At 44.6% G+C, this 22,593-nt stretch overlaps 1 protein-coding gene across 1 annotated transcript; it reads left to right on the top strand.

Moving 5' to 3' along the window:
* Positions 1 to 9,149: 9,149 nt before the first annotated feature.
* On the top strand, positions 9,150 to 20,854 carry ATP6V1G1 (ATPase H+ transporting V1 subunit G1). Its single transcript, XM_003833076.5, has 3 exons — positions 9,150 to 10,701; positions 15,336 to 15,436; positions 20,048 to 20,854. The coding sequence occupies exons 1-3, from the start codon at positions 10,620 to 10,622 to the stop codon at positions 20,219 to 20,221; spliced, it is 357 nt and encodes a 118-aa protein (XP_003833124.1). The 5' UTR covers positions 9,150 to 10,619; the 3' UTR covers positions 20,222 to 20,854.
* Positions 20,855 to 22,593: the final 1,739 nt, after the last annotated feature.

Raw genomic sequence — 22,593 nt, 5'->3', positions numbered from 1 at the left:
CCAGAACTGCTCTATGGTTGGTGACCTCTTAACAGGAAGGAGTGCTGGTCAGTTGCTGTGTGGAAACTGCAAAAGAGAGGGGGAGTCTGGTCACGGCCTCAGGTGATTGACTAGAGGTGATAAAGGAATGAATTCTTTGTTTCTTGTTTCCTTTTTTTCTGTATTAATGTTATTTTTTAAATTTTTCTGTAGAGACAGGATCTCACTATGTTGCCCAGGCTGGTCATGAACTCCTGAGCTCAAGCAATCCTCCCAGCTAAGCCTCCCAAAGTGCTGAGATTACAGGTGTGAGCCACCACGCCTCATCTGTTTCTTGTTTTCTAGAGCTGCTCTCTGCTTATTCCTTAGGAAAGAATTCTGGTTGAGGTTAGTAAGGAAGGGGCCTCCTGAGGTGTGTCTGACCTCCTGTCCCAACATGACTGGGAGCTCAGCATTTAAAGATTTTCTGGGATCCGGTTGGCCAAGAGGGGGCCCATTCAGTTGGCTGGGAGGTTTAGGATTTTATTTTTATTTCTCATGATCAAGTTACTTTGTTAAAAAACCCTTGGATATCAAAATTCTGTTTTCTAGAGTAGCATCAACAGAAATATAATGCATACCACATGAGTAGTAATAAATTTTCCTGTTGGGCACATTTTTAAAAGTAAAGAGAAAAAGTAAAATATATTTTTTTTTGTTTTAACAATGTTTTATTTTTAATTGTAGTAAAATATAAAAGTTATCATCCTGACCATTTTTAAGTGTACAGTTCAGTAACATTAACTGCATTCATATAGTTGTGGGATTAAACTCCAGAACATTTTCATCTTACAGAACAGAAACTCTCTACATATTAAACAACCCCTGATTCCTTTCTTCCTTACTCCCCCATCACCCGCCTTGCTCCTGGCAACCACCATTCTACTTTCTGTCTCTATAAGTTTGACAATGCTAGGAACCTCTTATAAATGGATTAATACAGTATTTGTCCTTTTGTGACTGGCTCATTTCACTTAGCAGAATGTTCTATTGTATGTATATATGTATATATATGTAGCTATTGAGCACTTGAAATATAATAAATATTATATACATATATTGTGTTTAAATGTTAAATATATTATTTATTTAATATAATTATAATATTAAACAATATCTGTAATAATTTTTTTTTTTTGAGACAGAGTCCTGCTCTGTCACCCAGGCTGGAGTGCAGTGGCACCATCTCAGCTCACTGTAACCTCCGCCTCCCAGGTTCAAGTGATTCTCTTGCCTCAGCCTCCTGAGTAGCTAGGATTACAGGCGCACACCACCATGCCCGGCTAATTTTTTTATATTTTCAGTAGAGATGGGGTTTTGCCATGTTGGCCAGGCTGGTCTCAAATGCCTGACCTCAGGTGATCCGCCTGCTTTGGCCTCCCAAAGTGCTGGGTTTACAGGCATGAGTCACTGCACCCAACCTAAGAGTTTAAATATCTTAAATTTAAATATCTTTAAATATCCTAAATAAATTAAACACTTCATTCCATAAAATAGAATAAGTGTTCCAATGAGCCGAGCAGAGTCTCCTGACCTCGTGATCTACCCACCTCGGCCTTCCAAAGTGCTGGGATTACAGGTGTGAGCCACCGCGCCTGGCGGATTGGTCATTTCAAAGTTCTCCTCTGCAAGGCAGGCACAAGGAAACAGAACTATAGAGAAATAAGTGATTGTTTTTTAAATTTCCTTTTCCTGGTCTTTTTTTTTTAATTTAAAAACAATTTTTAGACTTCTACTTTTTATTTTATTTTTTTAGAGAGACAGAGTTTTGCTCTGTTGCTCAGGCTAGAGTGCAAGACTGGAGGCAAGACTGGGCTAAAATCCAGCCCATACTGTGACCATTTGGCCCAGAAGGTGCATCTTTTTAATTTTTTTTTTTTTTTTGAGACGGAGTCTTGCTCTGTCGCCCAGGCTGGAGGCCAGTGGCGCGATCTCGGCTCACTGCAAGCTCCGCCTACCAGGTTCACGCCATTCTCCTGCCTCAGCCTCCCGAGTAGCTGGGACTACAGGTGCCCGCCACCACGTCTGGCTAATTTTTTCTATTTTTAGTAGAGATGGGATTTCACCGTGTTAGCTAGGATGGTCTCGATCTCCTGACCTCGTGATCAGTTTTAATTTTTTAATTTTAAAAAATTTTTGAGACAGAATCTTACTCTGTCACCCAGGCTGGGGCACAGTGGCATTATTTCCACTCACCGCAACCTCTGCCTCCCAGATTGAAGTGATTCTCATGCCTCAGCCTCCCAAGTAGCTGGGATTGCAGGTGTGCACCACCACACCTGGCTAATTTTTGTATTTTTAGTAGAGATGTGTTTTGCCATGTTGGCCAGGCTGGTCTCGAATTCCTGAGCTCAAGGGATCCTCTTGCCTCGTCCTCCCAAAGTGCTGGGATTGCAAGTGTGAGCCCCCACACCCAGCCACAATTACCTCTTGAAGCCACTTGCTACATAGTCTCTAGATCAACTGATGCCAAGTAGTCACCAAATGCCATATGCTGGATGCCATATCCCATACCCTATAGCTCAACGATGTCTAGCTGTTATAGTAGCTAGTCAGGCACACATGAGAAGACTAGACTGCAGTGGCTCGATCATATGGTAAACTATGTATATACATAGCCATTCTTTTGGTCTAAGCTTCTGTACTAGGCCCCAGCAGACCAGACTAAAAATCAAAATGGAATCACTCATGCTGAGGTTTCCATGCCACCAAACCAAAACTAATTTGTTATCTGACCTTCCCATAAATCAAGAGAGAGATAACAGCCTAACTTCCTGAACAGGCCAGTTTCAATTGGCATGATAATGAAGTTCTCTCTGCTTTAATCCTTAACAAAAAAGTAAACTGAGGTAAACTGATGTTAACCAATCACTTGGCTGGGCATGGTGGCTCATGCCTGTATCCCAGCACTTTGGGAGGCCGAGGCAGGTAGATCCCTTGTGTCCAGGAGTTTGAGACCAGCCTGGGCAATATGACAAAAGTACGTCTCTACAAAAAATACAAAAATTAGCTGGGTGTGGTGGTGCACACCTGTAGTTCCAGCTACTCAGGAAGTTAAGGTGGGAAGATGGCTTAAGCCCAGGTGGTCAAAGCTGCAGTGAGCCAAGATCACGCCACTGGTCACACCCAGTGCCAGGGAAAAGCAGTCTCCCAGTAGATAGAAAAACCGGACACTAGTGATGAATAGCCTTCAAAGTTGGGTGAGTGGGCTCAGACATTCACACTAAGAGGCAAAATGGCAGAGTTTAACTGGTATATGACCTTCTAGGAGTATTTGACTAAGGGAAGAATGCCTCAAGTGAGCATGCATATAACTTCCGTAAACACGCTGCGCACGCAGCCCCTCTGAAATGCTGGCAAGCCACTGTACATGCGGACAGCCCACTCCAAGGGAAGAATCGGGAGAGAAGTAACGCAAGACCCCAGAAAAATGCCAACATATAAAACCTCAAGTCAAAGGTCAAACTACACATTTGATCTCTCAAGTCACCCACTTGGCCCTCTTCCAAGTGGACTTTCCTTCCTTTCATTCCCACTCTAAAGCTTTTTAATAAACTTTCACTCCTGCTCTAAAACTTGCCTCAGTCTCTCACTTTGCCTTATGCCCCTGGGTCAAATTCTTTCTTCTGATGAGGCAAGAATTGAGGTTGCTGCAGAACCCTACAGATTCACTGATTCACCGCTACTAACATAGCCAGTTGCTAACCAATGTCATCTCTGTAAACCAGTGAGAATTCCTGTCAAACAACTTTGCATCAGCCCACTTCTTGCTTTTAAAACCCTGTTTAATAACAAAGGCCAAACAAAGCACTCTCCCAGTCAACTTGGAAGTGTGTCCTGGGCTGGAGTCCTCAAACTCTGCCCAAATAAATTCTCTGTATTAATTTTGCCTTAGTTTCTTTCTTTAGGTGGACAGGATGTTGAGAATTAATGGATGTTGAGAATTAATACATAGTTAACCCTTCCTCTCCCTTGATTTATATGGAAGATAATTACTGTTAAGTAAAAATTATAGACGAGCCAGTCATGGTGGCTCACCACTGCAATCCCAGCTCTTTGGGAGGCCGAGGCGAGAGGATCGCTTGAGCCCAGGAGTTCAAGACCAGCCTGGCCAACATGGCAAAACCTGTCTGTACTAAAAATACAAAAATTAGCCAGATGTGATGGTTTACACCTGTAATCCCAGCTACTTGGGAGGCTAAGGCATGAGAATCGCTTGAATCTGTGAGGTGGAGGTTGCAGTGAGCAGAGATCACGCCACGGCACTCCAGCCTGGGTGACAGAGCAAGATTCTGTCTTAAAAATTAAAAAATAAATAAATTAATTTAAAAAATAAAATTAAAAAGATGCTCCTTCTGGGTCAAATGGTCCGGGTATGGGCTGGAATTTAGCCCAGTCTTGGCTCCTTATGCAGTAAACAGCCTATCCCACCATTTGCAGTGGCCCTGCAGAGTCTCTGGAAGGAGTCCCCTTGTCTAAGGTGGCCTTTCATTGACCAGATACACTAGGTCATTTCTTATTTTCTGTGGTGAAGTCCCCAAAAGCCAATGGGACCTCGACCCCTGCTGGTGTCCAGGTTTTGTCACTGTCATGAGAAGGAATTCAAGGACTAGTAGAAAAATAGTGAAAGTACCGAGATTTATTGCAAAGTGCAATAAATGTGTACTTGGTACACACTCAAGAAAGGGAGGTGCAGGTGTTCTCAAGACAGAGAGCTATGCCATCGGGTTTGGGGTTTCTATCTTTATGGGTTTCCTTAGCCAAGGGGCAGAATATTCACGAAGGTTCCTGGAAAAAGGTGAAGATTTCTCAGAACTGTTGCTGCCCTTTTTTTTTTTTTTTTTTTTTTTTGAGATGGAGTCTCGCTCTGTCACCCAGGCTGGAGTGTAGTGGCGCGATCTCGTCTCACTGCAAGCTCCGCCTCCCGGGTTCATGCCATTCTCCTGCCTCAGCCTCCCGAGTAGCTGGGACTACAGGCGCCCGCCACCACGCCCGGCTAATGTTTTGTATTTTTAGTAGAGACTGGGTTTCACCATTCACAGGATGGTCTCGATCTCCTGACCTTGTGATCCCCCCACCTCGGCCTCCCAAAGTGCTGGGATTACAGGCATGAGCCACCGCGTCCAGCCTCGTTGCCGCCCATTTTTACACCAAATATGGGTGTTCCTGGGACTGTCCAGGTGCTGGTGGGTGTATGATTTGATATGTTAATGAGCGTATAATGAGGTCCTAGGAGAAACCTAGGTCAAATTCAGCCCCAGGTTGGGTCCAGTCGATCTTAGCCAGCTTGGCCTATACCCTGATTTTTCAGGGTTTTTATCAACCCCTAGCTTATGCATCCATTTCAAAAGTTGCCTTTTATTAGTCATATGAATCTGCTGCCTAGAATTTTCCTTTTTTTTTTTTTTTTTTTTTGAGACTGAGTCTCACTCTTTTGCCCAGGCTAGAGTGCACTGGCATGATCTCGGCTCACTGCAACCTCCGTCTCCCAGATTCAAGTGATTCTCCTGCCTCGCCCCACTAGTAGCTGGGATTACGGGCACATGCCACCATGCCCGGCTAATTTTTGTATTTTTAGTAGAGATGAGGTTTCGCCATGTTGGCCAGGCTGGCCTCGAACACCTGACCTCAGTTTATCCACCCTCCTCGGCCTCCCAAAGTGCTGGGATTACAGGCATGAACCACCGCGCCCAGCCTGCCTGGAATCTTCTATTCTCCTGCCACTGCCCTGTATTATTCTTGTGTCAACATGGGGTCCAGATATCTAAATTCTTGTGAGCAGTGAGTGCATTGTAAGCTAGTTACATGTGTTAACTGATTTAATCCTCACAATAACATTATCATACTATTATTAACTTCATTTTTTTTTTTTTGAGACAGGGTCTCACTTTGTCACCCAGGCAAGAGTACAATGGCGTGATCACAGCTCACTGCAGCCTTCAACTCCTAGGCTCAAGCAATCCTTCTGCCTCAGCCTCTGGAGTACCTGGGACCACAGGCATGTGCCACCATGCCTGGCTAATTTTTTGAATTTTTTGTAGAGAAGAGGTCTCATTATGTTGCCCAGGCTGGTCTTAAACTTCTGGGCTCAAGCTATCCACCCACCTTGGCCGGCTAACTTCATTTTTAACATACGAGGAGTTGAACCCACAGAGTGGTTCCATTTGCTAAATTACAGGGCTAGGGATTTGAACTCGGGCCACCTGGCTTTCTTACCCAAGGCAGTGAGAGGCTCCACCTACCTTAGTTCTAGCTGAGCTGGGGTGTGTGAACACCCTTGCTGCTTCTCCTTGTTTCCAGCCTGTGTATGAATAACTACTTCTCAGAATGGAAACACTCCTTTCTTTGATATGCTAATACATTCCTTGGTCAGGGCAGCAAGGCCTGAGATCCACTCTGTTTCCTTCAGACGACTGTCTGAATCTACCCTACTGGCTCAAAACTTTCTCTCAGAGGGCAATGGCTTCACCCTTATTTCCTAGTTATTGTGGGACACCTCCCCAGGGTACATGAGTTCTGACAACAAACACCCACTCAGATCATCGGAAAATCCAAACCAGTCTAAAAATTTCAGAGGCGGGATTGTCTGATTTTTTTTCTCTTTACACAATAAACTTTTGAAATGCTACAAGCAAAAAGAATTCTGGAATTTGTAGATATTTAGATGGTTTGAGGGACTGGACTGTTAGAGGAACCCTAATGTGAAGTCTTTTGTTAAGTGGAGCACCAGATTTGTAATTCAAACAATCACCCCCTAGCCAGATAAAAATAACAGCTTCCATTTCCTGGCTCTTACTGCAGACTAGAAATTGCAAGGGCTTTACATCTATCATCATCTCTCTCTAATAACACCTTTATAGAGGTATAATTCACATACTGTACTTTTAAAGTATGCAATTCAGTGTTTTTTTTTTTTTTTTTCTTTGGAGACGGAGTTTTGCTCTTGTTGCCCAGGCTGGAGTGCAATGGTGTGATCTCGGCTCACTGCAACCTCCGCCTCCCAGGTTAAAGCCATTCTCTTGCCTCAGCCTCCCAAGTAGCTGGGATTACAGGTATGCACCACCACGCCCGCCTAATTTTGTATTTTTAGTAGAGATGGGGTTTCTCCATGTTGGTCAGGCTGATCTCAAACTCCCGACCTCAGGTGATCCACCCGACTCAGACTCCCAAGGTGCTGGGATTACAGGTGTGAGCCACCGTGCCTGGCCGGGTTTGTTTTTGTTTTTGTTTTTGTTTTCTGTATATTCACAAGGGTATGAAACTGTCACCACTAATTCCAGAATGTTTCCATCACCCGAAAAAGAAACCCCATGCCAGTTAGCAGTCACTCCCCCATTCCTCTCCCCTCAGCCCCTGGTTAACCACTAATCTACTTTCTGTGTCTATTTGCCTATTCTGGATTGTTCATATAAACGGAACTGTACAATATGTAGTCTTTTGTGCCTGGCTTTTTTCATTTAGCATATTACCAAGTTTCATCCACGTTGTAGCTTTATTTCCTTTTTATAACCAAATACTATTCTATTGTATGAATATGCTACATTTTATCTACTCATCAGTAGATGGACATTTGGGTTGTTTCCAGTTTTGGAGTACCATCATCTCTTTTAATCTTCATGCCACCTCTAGAAGTGTGTATTGCTGTCTTCCATTGATTGACTAAGTGAACTGTGTTTTCTTTCTTTCGATCTCCTTTTGTTTATGCAGATGGGGCCTCCCTGCATTGCCCATGCTGGAGTGCAGTGGCCATTTACAGGGGCAATCATAGTGCACTACAGCCTCTAATTCCTGGCCTCAAGGGATCCTTCTGCTTCAGCCTCCCGAGTAGCTGGGTCTACAGGCATGTGCCACCATGCCCAGCTAATTTTTATATTTCTAGTAGAGATGGGGTTTCACCATGTTGGCCAGGCTGGTCTTGAACTCCTTACCTTGTGATCCACCCGCCTCAGCCTCCCAAAGTGCTAGGATTACAGGTATGAGCCACCACGCCCAGCCTTTATTTCTTTATTAAAATGTACTTTAACTGGCTGGTCGGGGTGGCTCACACCTGTAATCCCAGCACTTTGTAAGGCCGAAGCTGGTGGATCACGAAGTCAGGAGTTTAAGACCAGCTTGGCCAAGATGGGGAAACCCCATCTCTACTAAAACTACAAAAAAAATTAGCCAGGCACAGTGGTAGGCACCTGTAATCCCAGGTACTCGGGAGGCTGAGGCAGGAGAATCGCTTGAACCCGGGAGGCGGAGGTTGCAGTGAGCCGAAATCGCGCCACTGCACTCCAGCCTGGGCTACAGAGTATCTAAAGAAAAAAAAAAAAAAAGAAAAAAGAAAAAGAAATAAGGTACATTTGCAGAAGTATAATCACTAACTCTGTCAGATGTTATCTTATGTGTAAAAGAGGCAAGGATTAGTGTAATTTATCCTTTAAGGAATATAGTAACTCAGGCAGGAGACATGTGGGCCCATGTGCTCTATTCTGTTTTATCTTCAAAACCTCTTTCCAGTCCTGTTTCTCACATCAGAAAAGGATAGAAATTCTGTTCTTTCCAACCCCACCACTACGTCAATCAAATGAAAATGTCCTGAGCCATGAATCCAGCTCCTGGAGTGCAGAATCTTTGTATCAAGAAAAATTCTGGCATTATTTTACGTTCTCAGCACTCGGTGGACTCTAAGAGGTCACCTGGTCCTTTCCTCAGCCCACAAGATTCCGGCAGAAGAGCAGTAGCTCAGAGGTTTTACTCTGCAGCCCTGACTGGATTCAAATACCCTGTCTGTGTGTTAATAGGGGCATGACTTTTGGCTCAGAGACTTTGCGACTCTCTGAGCTTCAGTTTGGTCAATATAAAATGGAATTAGTAACAGTATCAAAGTTAATGTGAGGAGTGAGTGAAGCGATGACAAGGGCCCGTCATACTGTAAACTCAAACCATGGCTTCCTATTTCCCTTTTCACGGTGGATGGGGAGATGTCTCCGTGCCAAGTTGACCCCCTCCCCAACTCCGCACACGCTGGTCCTTTTCCCCTAATCATCTCCCACCGCCTCCATCCCCCACTATCCTTTCCTGGATAACTTCTTATTCTTCAGATCTTATTTTATTTTTTGAGAATTTTTATTATTTATTTTTGAGATGGAGTCTGCTCTGTCACCCAGGCTGGAGTGTAGTGACGTGATCTCGGCTCACTGCAACCTCAGCTCCTGGGTTCAGGCGATTCTTCTACCTCAGCCTCCTGAGTAGCTGGGATTACAGGCGCGCGCCACCATGGCCGGATTTTTGTATTTTTAGTAGAGACCAGGTTTCACCACATTGGTCAGGCTGGTCTCAAATTCCTGATCTCGTGATCCGCCGGCCTCAGCCTCCCAAAGTGCTGGGATTATAGGCGTGAGCCACCGCGACTGGCCTATTTTTTTAATTTTAATTTTTTTGAGACAGTCTTGCTCTGTCGCCCTGGCTGCAGTGCAGCGTCACGATCTCGGCTCACTGCAGCCTCCGCCTCCCGGGTTCAAGCGATTCTCGTGCCTCAGCCTACTGAGTAGCTGCGATTACAGGCGCGCGCCACCACGCCCGGCTAATTTTTGTATTTTTAGTAAAGACGGGGTTTCACCACATCGGCCAGGCTGGTCTCGAACTCCTCACCTGAAGTGATCCACCCGCCTCGGCCTCTCAAAGTGCTGGGATTACAAGCTCGTGAGCCACTGCGCCTGGCCTTCAGATCTTAAACACCACTTCCTTGCTACAGCATTCAGAGACACCTCCATATTCCTCTCCCCTTACTAAAGGTTCCTTCTTACGGCACCCTGCATTTTTCCTTCATGACTTTATCACAGTTTGTAATTGTCTATTTATTTTAATTAACCTGTCTGTGTCCATAAACTGTGAGCTCCGCCGGGACCTTGTTTGCCCTGCTCTCTGCTATGTCCTCAGTATCAACAGTGGACTAGGATCACGGCAGGCTTTCATCAAATATTTATGGGAAACAGTCCAGTCCATTCCTGAACTCGGGTTCAGAAAAGGATAGCGACCTGTCAAAAATCACACAGGTTAGCGGCAGACTTGATCCCGAGTCTCCTAACTGGCAACCCAAGACTCTATCCCCGGAACTGGCAAGAATCTTCCTAAACTACCCCCTGATAAAATTTTGAGTGCCAAAGAAAGTCCCAGAAAGGGAGGGAGTACAGCAGTGTGGAGAGTAGGAGGAAAGTGATTTGACTTGGCCCCTCCTCTCTTGACGTTAATGTGAGCATACTGCAAACAGACACTATACGTGGCAGGGCGGCTACGGAGTGAACCAGCGACAGGGTAGCCATTAAAAGAGGCCAGGGAGCGGACAGAGGAGTAGAGGGGAGTACTGCGCAGTAGACTGCACAGGCGCAGTCGAGGAGCTCCGCTCCTTTCTCCTCAGCCCCGCCCCGCCCCATTTCTGCCGAATCACAGAAGTTCAAGAGCGGTCAGCTGATGCTACGCTGCGCGGTCACGTGACAACGGGGGGCGAAGCGCAGGCGCAAGGAGCAAGCGCAGATTGTGGGCGGCTGTGTCAGCTGACCCAAGGGGCCTTCGAGGTGCCTTAGGCCGCTTGCCTTGCTCTCAGAATCGCTGCCGCCATGGCTAGTCAGTCTCAGGGGATTCAGCAGCTGCTGCAGGCCGAGAAGCGGGCAGCCGAGAAGGTGTCCGAGGCCCGCAAAAGTGAGTTTCAGGGTGGGGCTGCCCGGCGTGGCGCGAGTCGAAGAAAGACCGCTGGGCCGCAGGTGGTGGGTAGATTAGGCCCGAAAAACGGCGGGGTGCGGGCGTGGGTATAGTCGCGGAAGGTTGTGTGTTTCGAAGCTTTGAGGAGCTGAGGCTCTAGAAGGCTTGCGGATCGCCTGGAAGCCACGATGTGAGATGGTAAATTGGGCGTGGAAACAATAATGGGTTACCGTCCTTGGGGCCTGGAGGCATGTGAAATGGGCTCTCCAAACGGAGCTCTTTGTTCTTCCCCTCTCCCACTTAACCGCTCTGGGATGGTCAGTCTCGGTGAAGGGAGCCAGCATCCACACAGTTGCTTGGTCTAGAAACCTGGAGTCCTGCTTGCCTCTTCTCCCTCCCTCGTTTAGTCAGTCGCCAAGGCTTGCGTATCTTTCACTTTTTCCCCCATGTCTACTACCAGCGTCTTAGTCCAGGACACCAGTTTCTCTAAAGGTACTGTAGTTGTCTAAATCGTTGGCGTGTGTGTGTGTGTGTTTCTGTCTAATATGTGGCAAGCGCAGTGTGTGTGTGTGTGTGTGTGTGTGTGTTTCTGTCTAATGTGTGGCAAGCGCAGTGTGTGTGTGTGTGTTTCTAATATGTGGCAAGCGCAGTGCCCAGTGCATCAGTTGTCTCCCTTAACGTGGCATTCAGTGTCGCAGTGAAGGAAGCAGGTATTGGGTCAGTTAATTAATTGCAGGAGAGATGAGGGCTGGAGTGGAGAAATGTAAGGTTGCTAAAGAATTTAACAGGTGAGTTTAATCTAGACTGGGGAGTGGAAGAACCCGTTCTGGTCCCCTCCAGTCAATCCATTCTCCTCTCTGCAATCAGTCATCCTTCTAAAATGCAAATATGTGACTTCCTGCTGGTAAGGAACAAAATAAATAAATAAGTGCAGATATGATTTCCCTACCGCCTTTGTAGTCAAACGTTTAGTGCCTGCAGAAGAAAGCTCAAATTCCTTAATGAAGTTGGGGAGGCTCTTGTGGGTCAGGCCTGGTGCTTTCCTCCAGCTATACTGAATCGTTGTGGTCCCTCAGAAGCACCATGATTTCTTTCACCGGCAGGTTTTTGCACACGCTGTTTCTTCTGACGTGAGAAGCCTTTTCCAATTCTCCTCCCCTTTGTTCTCTGACCCTTAGTCTTCCATCAGACCTCAACATTTAGGAAACACTTCTTCCCGGGAAGCCTTTCCTGACTCATGCTTGTCCCCCGGACTAGGCTTGGAGTCCCTCCCAAGTGCTGATTTCTGCCACTGCCGTGCAATAACCTGTTTGTTTATATGGCTCAGTCACTAGACTAAGCTTCTGGAGAACAGAAACTATGTCTCATTTAACTTTATGTATCCAGTTTCCCGTCTGGTGAGAAAGATGCTTCTATCCCTATTTTACAGATAGTAAAAATGAGGCTCAGAGAGAAATGATTTATCCATACCCTGGGAAGCAACAAGTTGGGACTCAGAAGCCTCTTTTTCCATGCAAGGCTAAGATACTGATCTTAGTAATTCTTTGGTGTTTCTCCTAGTATAGGAGTTATTCTATCTGACATCCAACTAGATTTCAAGCATGTCTCCTCTACTTGTGCAGTTAGGGGTTGTGTGGTACTTGGAAAGCTTTCTTTGAGGGTGTTGGGAATGAGAAGAAGCCTTTTGTTCTTGCTCCGGTGACTGGAAAGTTCTTTGTTCTTCCCAGAATATTTCCAGTCATGCCCTTGATAGAGTATTTCCAGAATGACTTCTCACAGTTTGTGTTCTGATGGCTCATCAGTAACAGAAGTTGTATCTGTCGGGAGGGATAGGAGAATAGATTGGGGAAGTGCAGGAAAAAATGCTTGGAATATGGTAAGAATAATTCTGAGTGCCCTAGCCAGGTAGGATTTATGTTTTATACCTTTATCCTGTCAAGCCTGGTGCAGGGTTTTGTATATGTCAGGTAGCTGTGAATTGGTTTTAAAAAGTATTAATTTGGCTGGGCGTGGTGGCTCACGCCTGTAATCCCAGCACTTTGGGAGGCTGAGGTGGGTGGATCACCTGAGATCAAGAGTTTGAGACCAGCCTGGGCAATATGGAGAAACTCCGTGTCTACTAAAAATACAAAAGTTAGCTGGGCGTGGTGGTGTGCGCCTGTAGTCCCAGCTACTTGGGAGGCTGAGACAGGAGAAACGCTTGAACCCAGGAGGCAGAGGTTGCAGTGAGCGGAGATCTGTCCCACAACACTCCAGCCTTGGGGACAGAGGGAGACGCCGTCTCAAAAAAAACCCAAAAAAACCAAAGTATTAGTTTATGGCTTACATACTTCTCAGATTTTTTTTTTTTTTTTTTTTTTTTTGAGACAGAGTCTCACTCTGTCACTCAGGCTAGAGTGCAGTGGCACCATCTTGGCTCACTGCATCCTCCACCTCCAGAGTTCGAGATTTTGTTCCTCAGGCTCCCAAGTAGCTGGGATTACAGGTGCCTACCACCATGCCCATCTCTACTAAAAATACAAAAACATATAAATTAATACATAAATAAAAAAATAAATTTTTGTATTTTTAGTAGAGACAGGGTTTTACTATGTTGGCCGGGTTCTTCTCAAACTCTCGGCCTCCCAAAGTGCTGGGATTACAGATATGAGCCACTGCGCCTTGCCTGTCTCAGAATTGTTAATAGTTAGGAACAGAGAGGTATTCAGAAGAACTGCAGTTTGAAAATTTGCCTTTCTTGATTTATAATTATGGTTGATTTGCCCAGTTAAGAGTTGGGAAGAGGCAGTATATAAAATGGTCCCATCCAGTTTTTTTAATGAAATCATTGAGTTGGACCTTAAATTTTTTTTATTATTTTTTATTTTATTTTATATATTTTGTTTATTTATTTTTTTGAGATGGATTCTCGCTCTGTCGCCCCCAGGCTGGAGGGCAGTGGCGTGATCTCAGCTCACTACAACCTCTGCCTCCCAGGTTCAAGCGATTCTTCTGCCTCAGCCGCCCGAGTAGCTGGGACTACAGGTGCCTGCCACCATGCCTGGCTAGTTTTTGTGTTTTTAGTAGAGACGGGGTTTCACCATAGTGGCCAGGTTGGTCTCGAACTCCTGACCTTGTGATCCGCTCACCTTGGCCTCTCAAAGTGCTGGGATTACAGGCGTGAGCCAGCGTGCCCAGCATGGACCTTAAAATTTTAAAAAAGTTTGTGTTAATGGCATATTTCATTGGAGTGAAACAAAACACTGGCTCCCATATGTAAGGCCCAAGAAAAACAAGATTTAAGAGAAATACGATTTTCTGTTTAAATATTTTTGATTTTTAGAGGCCCCTGTCAAAATTGAATGTTGAAGATGTTTGCCAAAGGCAGTAAATGGTATTATCCTGAGTTATAAATGCAGGGAGCCATGGGAGTTGGGAGGTGATGTCTTGTGAAATCATGCGGAGCTACTGCATAATGTTCAGGCCATGCGTGTTATTTATAGATTGTTGGTTTCAAAAGTATCTTTGGCTTTGAAATACAGCCCATTATAGCTGATGGGAAGATAGCATGTGAAGGATTGGGGTACAGGTGGCCGAAGCAGACAGTAGTAGGCCAGAAATAATACTGGAGTGAATGTGGACTTGCAGAAATAGTTCTTGGAGTGCTTAGAGAGAGACCTGTTAATTGTTTCAGACTAGCGTCAGGGAATGTTGATGTCATGGGGTCATTTCATTACAGGTCCAAAGTTCTGTTCTGAATCAGGAGGTGGAAGGTTAAGTTCATTTTCACTCATTCGCATGGGTTCTAGACAGTTGGTATACAATGATGTACAGTGTTGTATAACAAAGCTTAATTTTAGATGCAGGATGTCTTTTGCTCTCAAATAAATAGGTTGATGGTCTAGAACCCCTCTTTTTTTTTTTATTGGTGAGCAGAGACTCAAAGCAGAGATTATATGTTGGCTGTCCTTTTGGTCTGTTTTCATGTAGACTCTGACCAAACCTAGAGATTTTTTCCAGCTGTATGTTAAGCCACTCACTTCTAGAAACCAAAATACCTGTGTCTCCTCTTCTGTCAGCCACTTGTGCAGTCTTACTGTCCAGTGCTCCTCATTCAGCATTCCTTCTCAGTCACCACTGTCCTTACTTCCTTGTGACAGGGACTGCTTTTAGTTTCCAGTGTTACATTATATAGTTGGTTCATTAGTTACATTATATGTTGCTGTCCCTTGCGAGCTTATTAGCCTTCTTGCTAAGCATCTAAGTAGGGTTGCAGCTTTAATCAGCAGCATACTTAAGGGGTTTACTTCTGGAGAAGAGTTCCCTAGATGGTTAATGTTACTCATTTTATGTTGGTTCTTAATAGTTGAGATTGAGAGAATATTCTGACACATTCTACAATTTTTTCCATCTTTTTAATGGGCTGTAGTTGTAGAAGGTATTCATTTTTGTCTTGTCACTTCCTAGTTAAGTACAGCCTATAGGAGGGAGGAACCTGTACTGTTTGTTAGCTCTGAATTCCCTCTTTCCCATGCACATCTCTTCGGACTGTGTCATAATTTATTCTTGGCTTATTGTTATAATATACCATCTTGTCTCTGCTTGCTTTTCTACTTTTAATCACTTCCTGATATAGCTCTCTCCTTTGAAAACAGGAAAGAACCGGAGGCTGAAGCAGGCCAAAGAAGAAGCTCAGGCTGAAATTGAACAGTACCGCCTGCAGAGGGAGAAAGAATTCAAGGCCAAGGAAGCTGCGGTGGGGCACCATTTGTTTTTGTTACTGCTTTAGTTTCTGATCCCCTGTCCCGCCAAGGCTTTCAGAATATCCAGCATAGCTCAGAGATCCTGGTCGAAGTTTGAAAATTTGGTAGTTGTGTGTTTTATTGGCTGCTCAGGCATCTGTCTTTTAGGATGATCAGTTTTTCCATTCATATTGATTCCTAATTTTCATTTATTCACTCATTTAACACGTATCTGTTAAGCAGTTAACATGCGCCAGGTACTGTGCTAGATGCTAGGGATCAGTTGTGACCAGGAATAGACATGGTCCCTTCCCTCATGGAGTGTAGCTTACCATCCAGTGGTCAGGGAGACTCAGTAATACAGTGCAAATCATGCAGAGCTACTACTGAAAAATGCTGTGACGGTCATAAACATAAATCAAATGGAGCCCCACTTTAGTATAGTGTATATAGTACAGACATTTACCAGTGATGTAGGCTATACTATGGTGCATACAATAATAGTACAAAAACAGATCACAGAGAGCGTAGAGGAGGCAGGGACAATTGTGGAAAGGGGAAAGGATGGATAAGGGCCTCACAGAGAAAAGAAACTTATCAGGACTCTTATCAGGACTCTTGGGTGCAGGTAACAAAATATAATTAAAACTGATTCTAAATGGGATGTATTTGCCTATATAATTAAAAACCCAAGAGCTTAAATAATATGCTCAGGACTTTCTCTCACCTCTGTGTTTGGCTTTGTATCATTCTCAAGTTCTACACTGTGGCCTCTAGTAGTTCCAGCATACACACTTCCAGGCCCAAGTCCAGTGAGTAAAGGCACATACCTCCCTCCTTGCATTAAGTAGCAAAAATTTTGATCAATTTTTTATTTTTTCTTTTTAAGAGACAGAGTCACACTCTATCATTCAGGCTGTAGTGCAGTGGTGTGATCATAGCTCACGGTAACCTGGAGCTTCTAGGCTTAAGCGATCCTCCCCTGCCCAGCCTTCTGAGTAGCTAGGACTGTAGGCATGATCCATCATGCTCAGCTAATTTTTTTTTTGTTTTTGTAGAGATAGGGTCTTGCTGTGTTGCCTTGGCTGGTCTCGAACTCCTGGCCTCAAGTGATCCTCACATCTCAACCTCCCAAAGTGCTGGATCATCTTTGTTCTTGGCAATTACAGTGCCATTAAAATGTGGCTGGGCATAGTGACTCACACCTGTAATCCCAATACTTTGGGAGGCTGAGGTGGGAGGATTGCTTGAAGCCACAAGTTCAAAACCAGCCTGGGCAATAAACCAAGACCCTGTCTCTACAAAAAAATAAGACAAATACAAATAAAACTTAACATGTTTCTTTGATTCTTGAACTGGGGCTGATAGGTGCTGTAAGTTGTCAGACTGCTCATAAAACGATGTAGAAATACCCTTGTGTCAGGGCAGCCATCATCTTCATTTTTTTTTTTTTTTTTTCTGAGACGGGGAGTTTTGCTCTTGTTGCCCAGGCTGGAGTGCAGTGGCACGATCTCGGCTCACCGCAACCTCTGCCTCCCAGGTTCCAGCGATTCTTCCACCTCAACCTCCCGAGTAGCTGAAATTGCAGGCATGCGCCACCACATCCGGCTAAATTTGTATTTTTAGTAGAGATGGGGTTTCTCCTTGTTGGTCAGGCTTGTCTTGAACTCCCGACCGCAGGTGATCTGCCTGCCCCGGCCTCCCAGAGTGCTAGGATGACAGGTGTGAGCCACCGCACCCAGCGCCCCCCGCCCCTTTTTTTTTTTTTTTCCTGTCCGAGATGTAGTCTTGCTCTGTCACCCAGGCTGGAGCACAGTGGCGTCATCTCGGTTCACTACGACCTCCACCTCCCAGGTTCAAATGATTCTCCTGCCTCAGCCTCCCAAGTAGCTGAGACTGCAGGCGTGCGCCACCATGCCCGGCTAATTTTTGTATTTTTAGAAGAGACGGGGGTTTCACTGTGTTGGCCAGGCTGGTCTTGAACTCCTGACCTTGTGATCTGCCTACCTTGGCCTCCCAAAATGCTGGGATTACAGGCATGAGCCACCACGCCTGGCCCATCTTCATATTTTTACATTCTTTTTTCTTTTTCGTGGCACAGGCCTAGGAGGTCCCAATGACATGTGCCCTCATATTCTTACATTCTGTGCTGTAGTTGATTATAGAGATGGTACTGGTATTGCACTGTAAAGCACAAGCTCTGATTCCTTTTTTCTTTCTTTTCTTTCTTTTTTTTTTTTTTTGCGACAGTTTCACTCTTGTTGCCCAGGCTGGAGTGCAATGGCGCGATCTTGGCTCACTGCAACCCCCACCTCCCAGGTTCAAGTGATTCTCCTGCCTCAGCCTCCCGAGTAGCTGGGATTACAGGTGCCCACCACCACGCCCGGCAGTTTTTTTTTTTTTTGTCTTTTTAGTAGAGACAGGGTTTCACCATGTTGGCCAGGCTGGTCTTGAACTCCTGACCTCAGGTGATCCACCTGCCTCAGCCTCCCAAAGTGCAGGGATTAGAGGTGTGAGCTACCATGCTCAGCCAAGCTCTGAATCTTTCTAGCAGTGTTCCATTGTAACCTCTTTAGTTTTTGAGACAACTTAGCGGAGCTTGGCATATGGTTTATATTCAAGAAACAGGTAATGGGGTTCTGAACATAAAAGAATGAGTTAGCAACTGAGCTGTTAATGAAATGCCCCAGGAGATTCCTGTAATATGAACAGTTATAGTATAGTATGAAGAGCCCTAAGGGCACAGTGGCTCATGCCTGTAATGCTAGCATTTTGGGAGGCCAAGGTGGGTGGATCGTTTGAGCCCAGGAGTTTAAGACCTGCCTGGGCAACATGGTGAAACTCTGACTTTACAAAAAAAATACAGAAATTAGCCGGGCATGGTGGTGTATACGTGTAGTTCCAGCTACTTGGGAGGCTCAGGTTGGAGGATGGCTTGAGCCCAGGAGGTGGAGATTGCAGTGAGCCGAGATCGTACCACTGCACTCCAGCCTAGGCAACAGAGTGAGACTCCATCTCTTAAAAAGAGAAAATGGAGTGATAAAGTCAGGCACAGTGGTGCACACCTGTGGTCCCAGCTCTGCAGGAGGATCTCTTGAGCTTGGAGTCTGAGGCCATCCTGGGCAACATAGTGAGATCCCATCTCTTCGGGAAAAAAAAATGGAGTGATAGCCTCCTTATAGGTCGTTGTGAGGAATAGGTAATGGAGAGACTCCTTTGCAAATTAATATATTATACAAATATGAAGGGATGTTATTAGCATATATATATATGTATATATAGTGAGGCAAGAACAGGTTAGGTGAATAAAAAGGGTCAGACAAAAAAGTTACGTCTTCCAGAATGTTATAGGTTAAGTTCTAATAAAGAAGGCACAGCAGTTAACAAAAAGCTGGCTGTATTGTGAAGACCATAGAAAGTAAAAGAAAATTCATGTCAGTGTGTGTGAAATTGCTGAGAGAAACTGAAGAGGTAAAATGTTTACGCTAAAAATTCAGGTAATAAAAAGGGGCAGGCTGAGGCAGATGGATCATGAGGTCAGGAGATCGAGACCATCCTGGCTAATATGGTGAAACCCTGTCTCTACTAAAAACACAGAAAAAAAAATTAGCCAGGCGTGGTGGCTGGCGCCTGTAGTCCCAGCTACTCAGGAGGCTGAGGCAGGAGAATGGCGTGAACCCGGGAGGCGGAGCTTGCCGTGAACGGAGATCGCACCACTGCACTCCAGCCTGGACGACAGAGCGAGACTCCAACTCAAAAAAAAAAAAAAAAAAAAAAAGTGTGGGGGCAGCAATGAGAAATTAGTTTTCCTCTCTCTCAGACCTGCAGTCCTCCTCAGAGCCAGTCACTGTTAACAGGTTTCTTTTTTTATTCTTCTAGAATATTCATATTTGCAAGAATAGATGTGACACACTGGTGAATCCACTGTTGAACTTAAGAACTAAAACACTAACCAATAATGGTGAAACTCCTTGTATATTCCTCCTAAATTGTATCTTCCTTGTGTTTGTTATTCTTGTTTGGAGATGGGGTCTTCTTGCAGTTTTGCTCAGGTAGGACTCCAAGTCATGATCCTCCTGCTTCAGTCTCTCGAATAGCTGAGACTACAGGCATGCACCACCACGACTGGCTTGTGTTTATTATTATTTAGGAGTTTTTAAAAACCTTGTATCTCCCCACATTTAAAACCACAGGTACAAAAACATACTAACCACATTGATACTGTTGTACATCTTGCTTTTCCCCCTCCTTAAACTGTATTTTACAGTTCACTGCAATTCCTGAATAGTTCTCTTGCACAGAAGCAAGTTGAGTTTTTAGGTTGATTCCTATCTTTGGTTAAGGCTATATAGCAGATTCTTAGAGGAGAGATGCGAATACATGTCTTTGGAATAATTTCCTAGCAGTGGAAATGCTGTGTAGTTTACTTTTGGTAGATGTGGCTCCCGTTAACTCTGAGAATACCTCACATGTGCTCCAGCCATGAGGTCATATTGCCAGCTTCTGAGTATACTGATTGGTGAGCCTGGGTTTCTCCAAAAGTCAACAAGTAGCTTACGAAATGTACCTGACCAACCAGAGCATTGTTCTGATAGTCCCTCCGTGACATCACTCCCCATCTCCAGGCATTGGGATCCCGTGGCAGTTGCAGCACTGAAGTGGAGAAGGAGACCCAGGAGAAGATGACCATCCTCCAGACATACTTCCGGCAGAACAGGGATGAAGTCTTGGACAACCTCTTGGCTTTTGTCTGTGACATTCGGCCAGAAATCCATGAAAACTACCGCATAAATGGATAGAAGAGAGAAGCACCTGTTCTGTGGAGTGGCATTTTAGATGCCCTCACGAATATGAAGCTTAGCACAGCTCTAGTTACATTCTTATGAAATGGCATTAAATTATTTCCATATATTATATAATAGGTCCTTCCACTTTTTGGAGAGTAGCAAATCTAGCTTTTTTGTACAGACTTAGAAATTATCTAAAGATTTCATCTTTTTACCTCATATTTCTTAGGAATTTAATGGTTATATGTTGTCTTTTTTTCCTATGTCTTTTGGCTCAAGCAACATGTATATCAGTGTTGACTTTTTCTTTCTTAGATCTAGTTTAAAAAAAAAAAAAACAACCACATAACAATTCTTTGAAGAAAGGAAGGGATTAAATAATTTTTTTCCCTAACACTTTCTTGAAGGTCAGGGGCTTTATCTATGAAAAAGTAGTAAATAGTTCTTTGTAACCTGTGTGAAGCAGCAGCCAGCCTTAAAGTAGTCCATTCTTGCTAATGGTTAGAACAGTGAATACTAGTGGAATTGTTTGGGCTGCTTTTAGTTTCTCTTAATCAAAATTACTAGATGATAGAATTCAAGAACTTGTTACATGTATTACTTGGTGTATCGATAATCATTTAAAAGTAAAGACTCTGTCATGCATTTTTCCCCATTCTTTTTTTTTCCCTGTCTCCGTGACAACCAGTGGTTCTTCATTTTTGATCATGCAAAATGCACTTTGACCCAGATGGTCTGCAGAACTTCACTTAGGACATTAGCACACAAATAGCACACATATCACATACCCATTTATATACATAATTAGAAAATGTTCCTGATACATGTGTGATTTCATCCAACAAATGTTTTGGAAAACAGCAAGCAACTAGTCTGTAGGTTGTCTTTTCTCTAGAGATCCTTGTCCTGGGACAGCCTGGGGCAAGTTATTAAGCATATTTCCTTCCTGGTGGGCTAGATGATGTGCATTATACCTGTAGTACCTTCATACTAGCCCTTACAAGTTAAATGTCCTGTGGCCATCTTAGCCGAAAGTCTTTGGTTGCAAAAGTACTTTCTTATAGGTAAAAACAGTTGAAAGAACATTATGGGATTTCCTTGCTTGTTCTGATACAATACAACTAGATGACCTTAAAAACCCTCATATTTAATATGACTCAGGATTTTATTTTTCAGACCACTACTGTCTCTAGTTACTGTTTCATTTCTCTGTTCCTTTTTAATAGAATTCCTCAAAAGACTGACTGGATGAGCTTTTCCTGTTTTTTTTTTTTTTTTTTTTAAACTGTTAAAACCCTCAAGGCTTGCTGTGCCACTGAAGCTGTATGTCAAGATCAGCAATGTGGTCCAGGTTGAGAAAGCTCATCCTCTTCCTCCTTGACCTTCAGTACTCTGACAGGGTTGACCATTCCTTCCTTGAAGCACTTTTTTTGAGACAGGGTCTCATTCTGTGGCCCAGGTTGGAGTGCAGTGGCCTGGTGTGATCTCAGCTCACTGCAACCTCTGTGTCCCGTGTTCAGTCGGCCCACCTCACCCTCCCAAGTACCTAGGACTACAGGCACACACCACCACACCTGGCTACTTTTTCTGTTTTTAGTAGAGACAGGGTTTCTCCATGTTCCCTGGGCTGGTCTCAAACTTCTGGGCTCAAGCGATCCTCCTGCCTTGGCTTCCCAAAGTGCTGGGATTACAGGTGTGAGCCACTGCACCCAGCCCACTTTACTTAGCTTCCATCGTGCAGTATTGTGCTTCCTTGCTTCTCATTCTCTCCCTCATTCTTCCTTCAACTTTTTTTTTTTTTTTTTTTGAGATGGGAGTTTTGTTCTGTTGCCCAGGCTGGAGTGTGGTGGCATGATCTCGGCTCACTGCAACCTCTGCCTCCCGGGGTTCAGGTGATTCTCCTGCCTCAGCCTCCCTAGTAGCTGGGACTACAGGTGTGCGCCACCGTGGCCAGCTAATTTTTATGTTTTTAGTAGAGACAGGGTTTCACCATGTTGGCCAGGATGGTCTCAATCTCTTGACCTCATGATCTGCCCAACTCGGCCTCCCAAAGTGCTGGGATTACAGGTGTGAGCCACTGCACCCAGCCTCCTTCAGCTTAATTTATTAGTCTTTTCACGCTGCTGATACAGATATACCTGAGACAGGGAAGAAAAAGGTTTAATTGGACTTAAAGTTCCACATGGCTAGGGAGGCCTGAGAATCATGGTGGGAGGCAAAAGACACTTCTTACATGGTGATGACAAGAGAAAATGAGGAAACCCCTCATAAACCCATCAGAGCTCATGAGACTTAGAGAATAGCACAGAAAGACACCCCCATGATTCAATTACCTCCCCCTGGGTCCCTCCCACAACACGTGGGAATTCTGGGAGATACAATTC

This window comes from Pan paniscus, chromosome 11 (assembly GCF_029289425.2).
Source record: "Pan paniscus chromosome 11, NHGRI_mPanPan1-v2.0_pri, whole genome shotgun sequence".
NCBI lineage: Eukaryota > Metazoa > Chordata > Mammalia > Primates > Hominidae > Pan > Pan paniscus.
This window is presented reverse-complemented; position numbering and strand designations above follow the sequence as displayed.

Excerpts from the sequence above, each read along its gene's own strand:
- ATP6V1G1 (XM_003833076.5), top strand. The coding sequence starts at position 10,620 with ATGGCTAGTCAGTCTCAGGGGATTCAGCAGCTGCTGCAGGCCGAGAAG. Across the intron at positions 10,702-15,335 it reads GGTGTCCGAGGCCCGCAAAA|GAAAGAACCGGAGGCTGAAG; the intron begins GTGAGTTTCAGG and ends CTTTGAAAACAG. Across the intron at positions 15,437-20,047 it reads TCAAGGCCAAGGAAGCTGCG|GCATTGGGATCCCGTGGCAG; the intron begins GTGGGGCACCAT and ends CCCCATCTCCAG.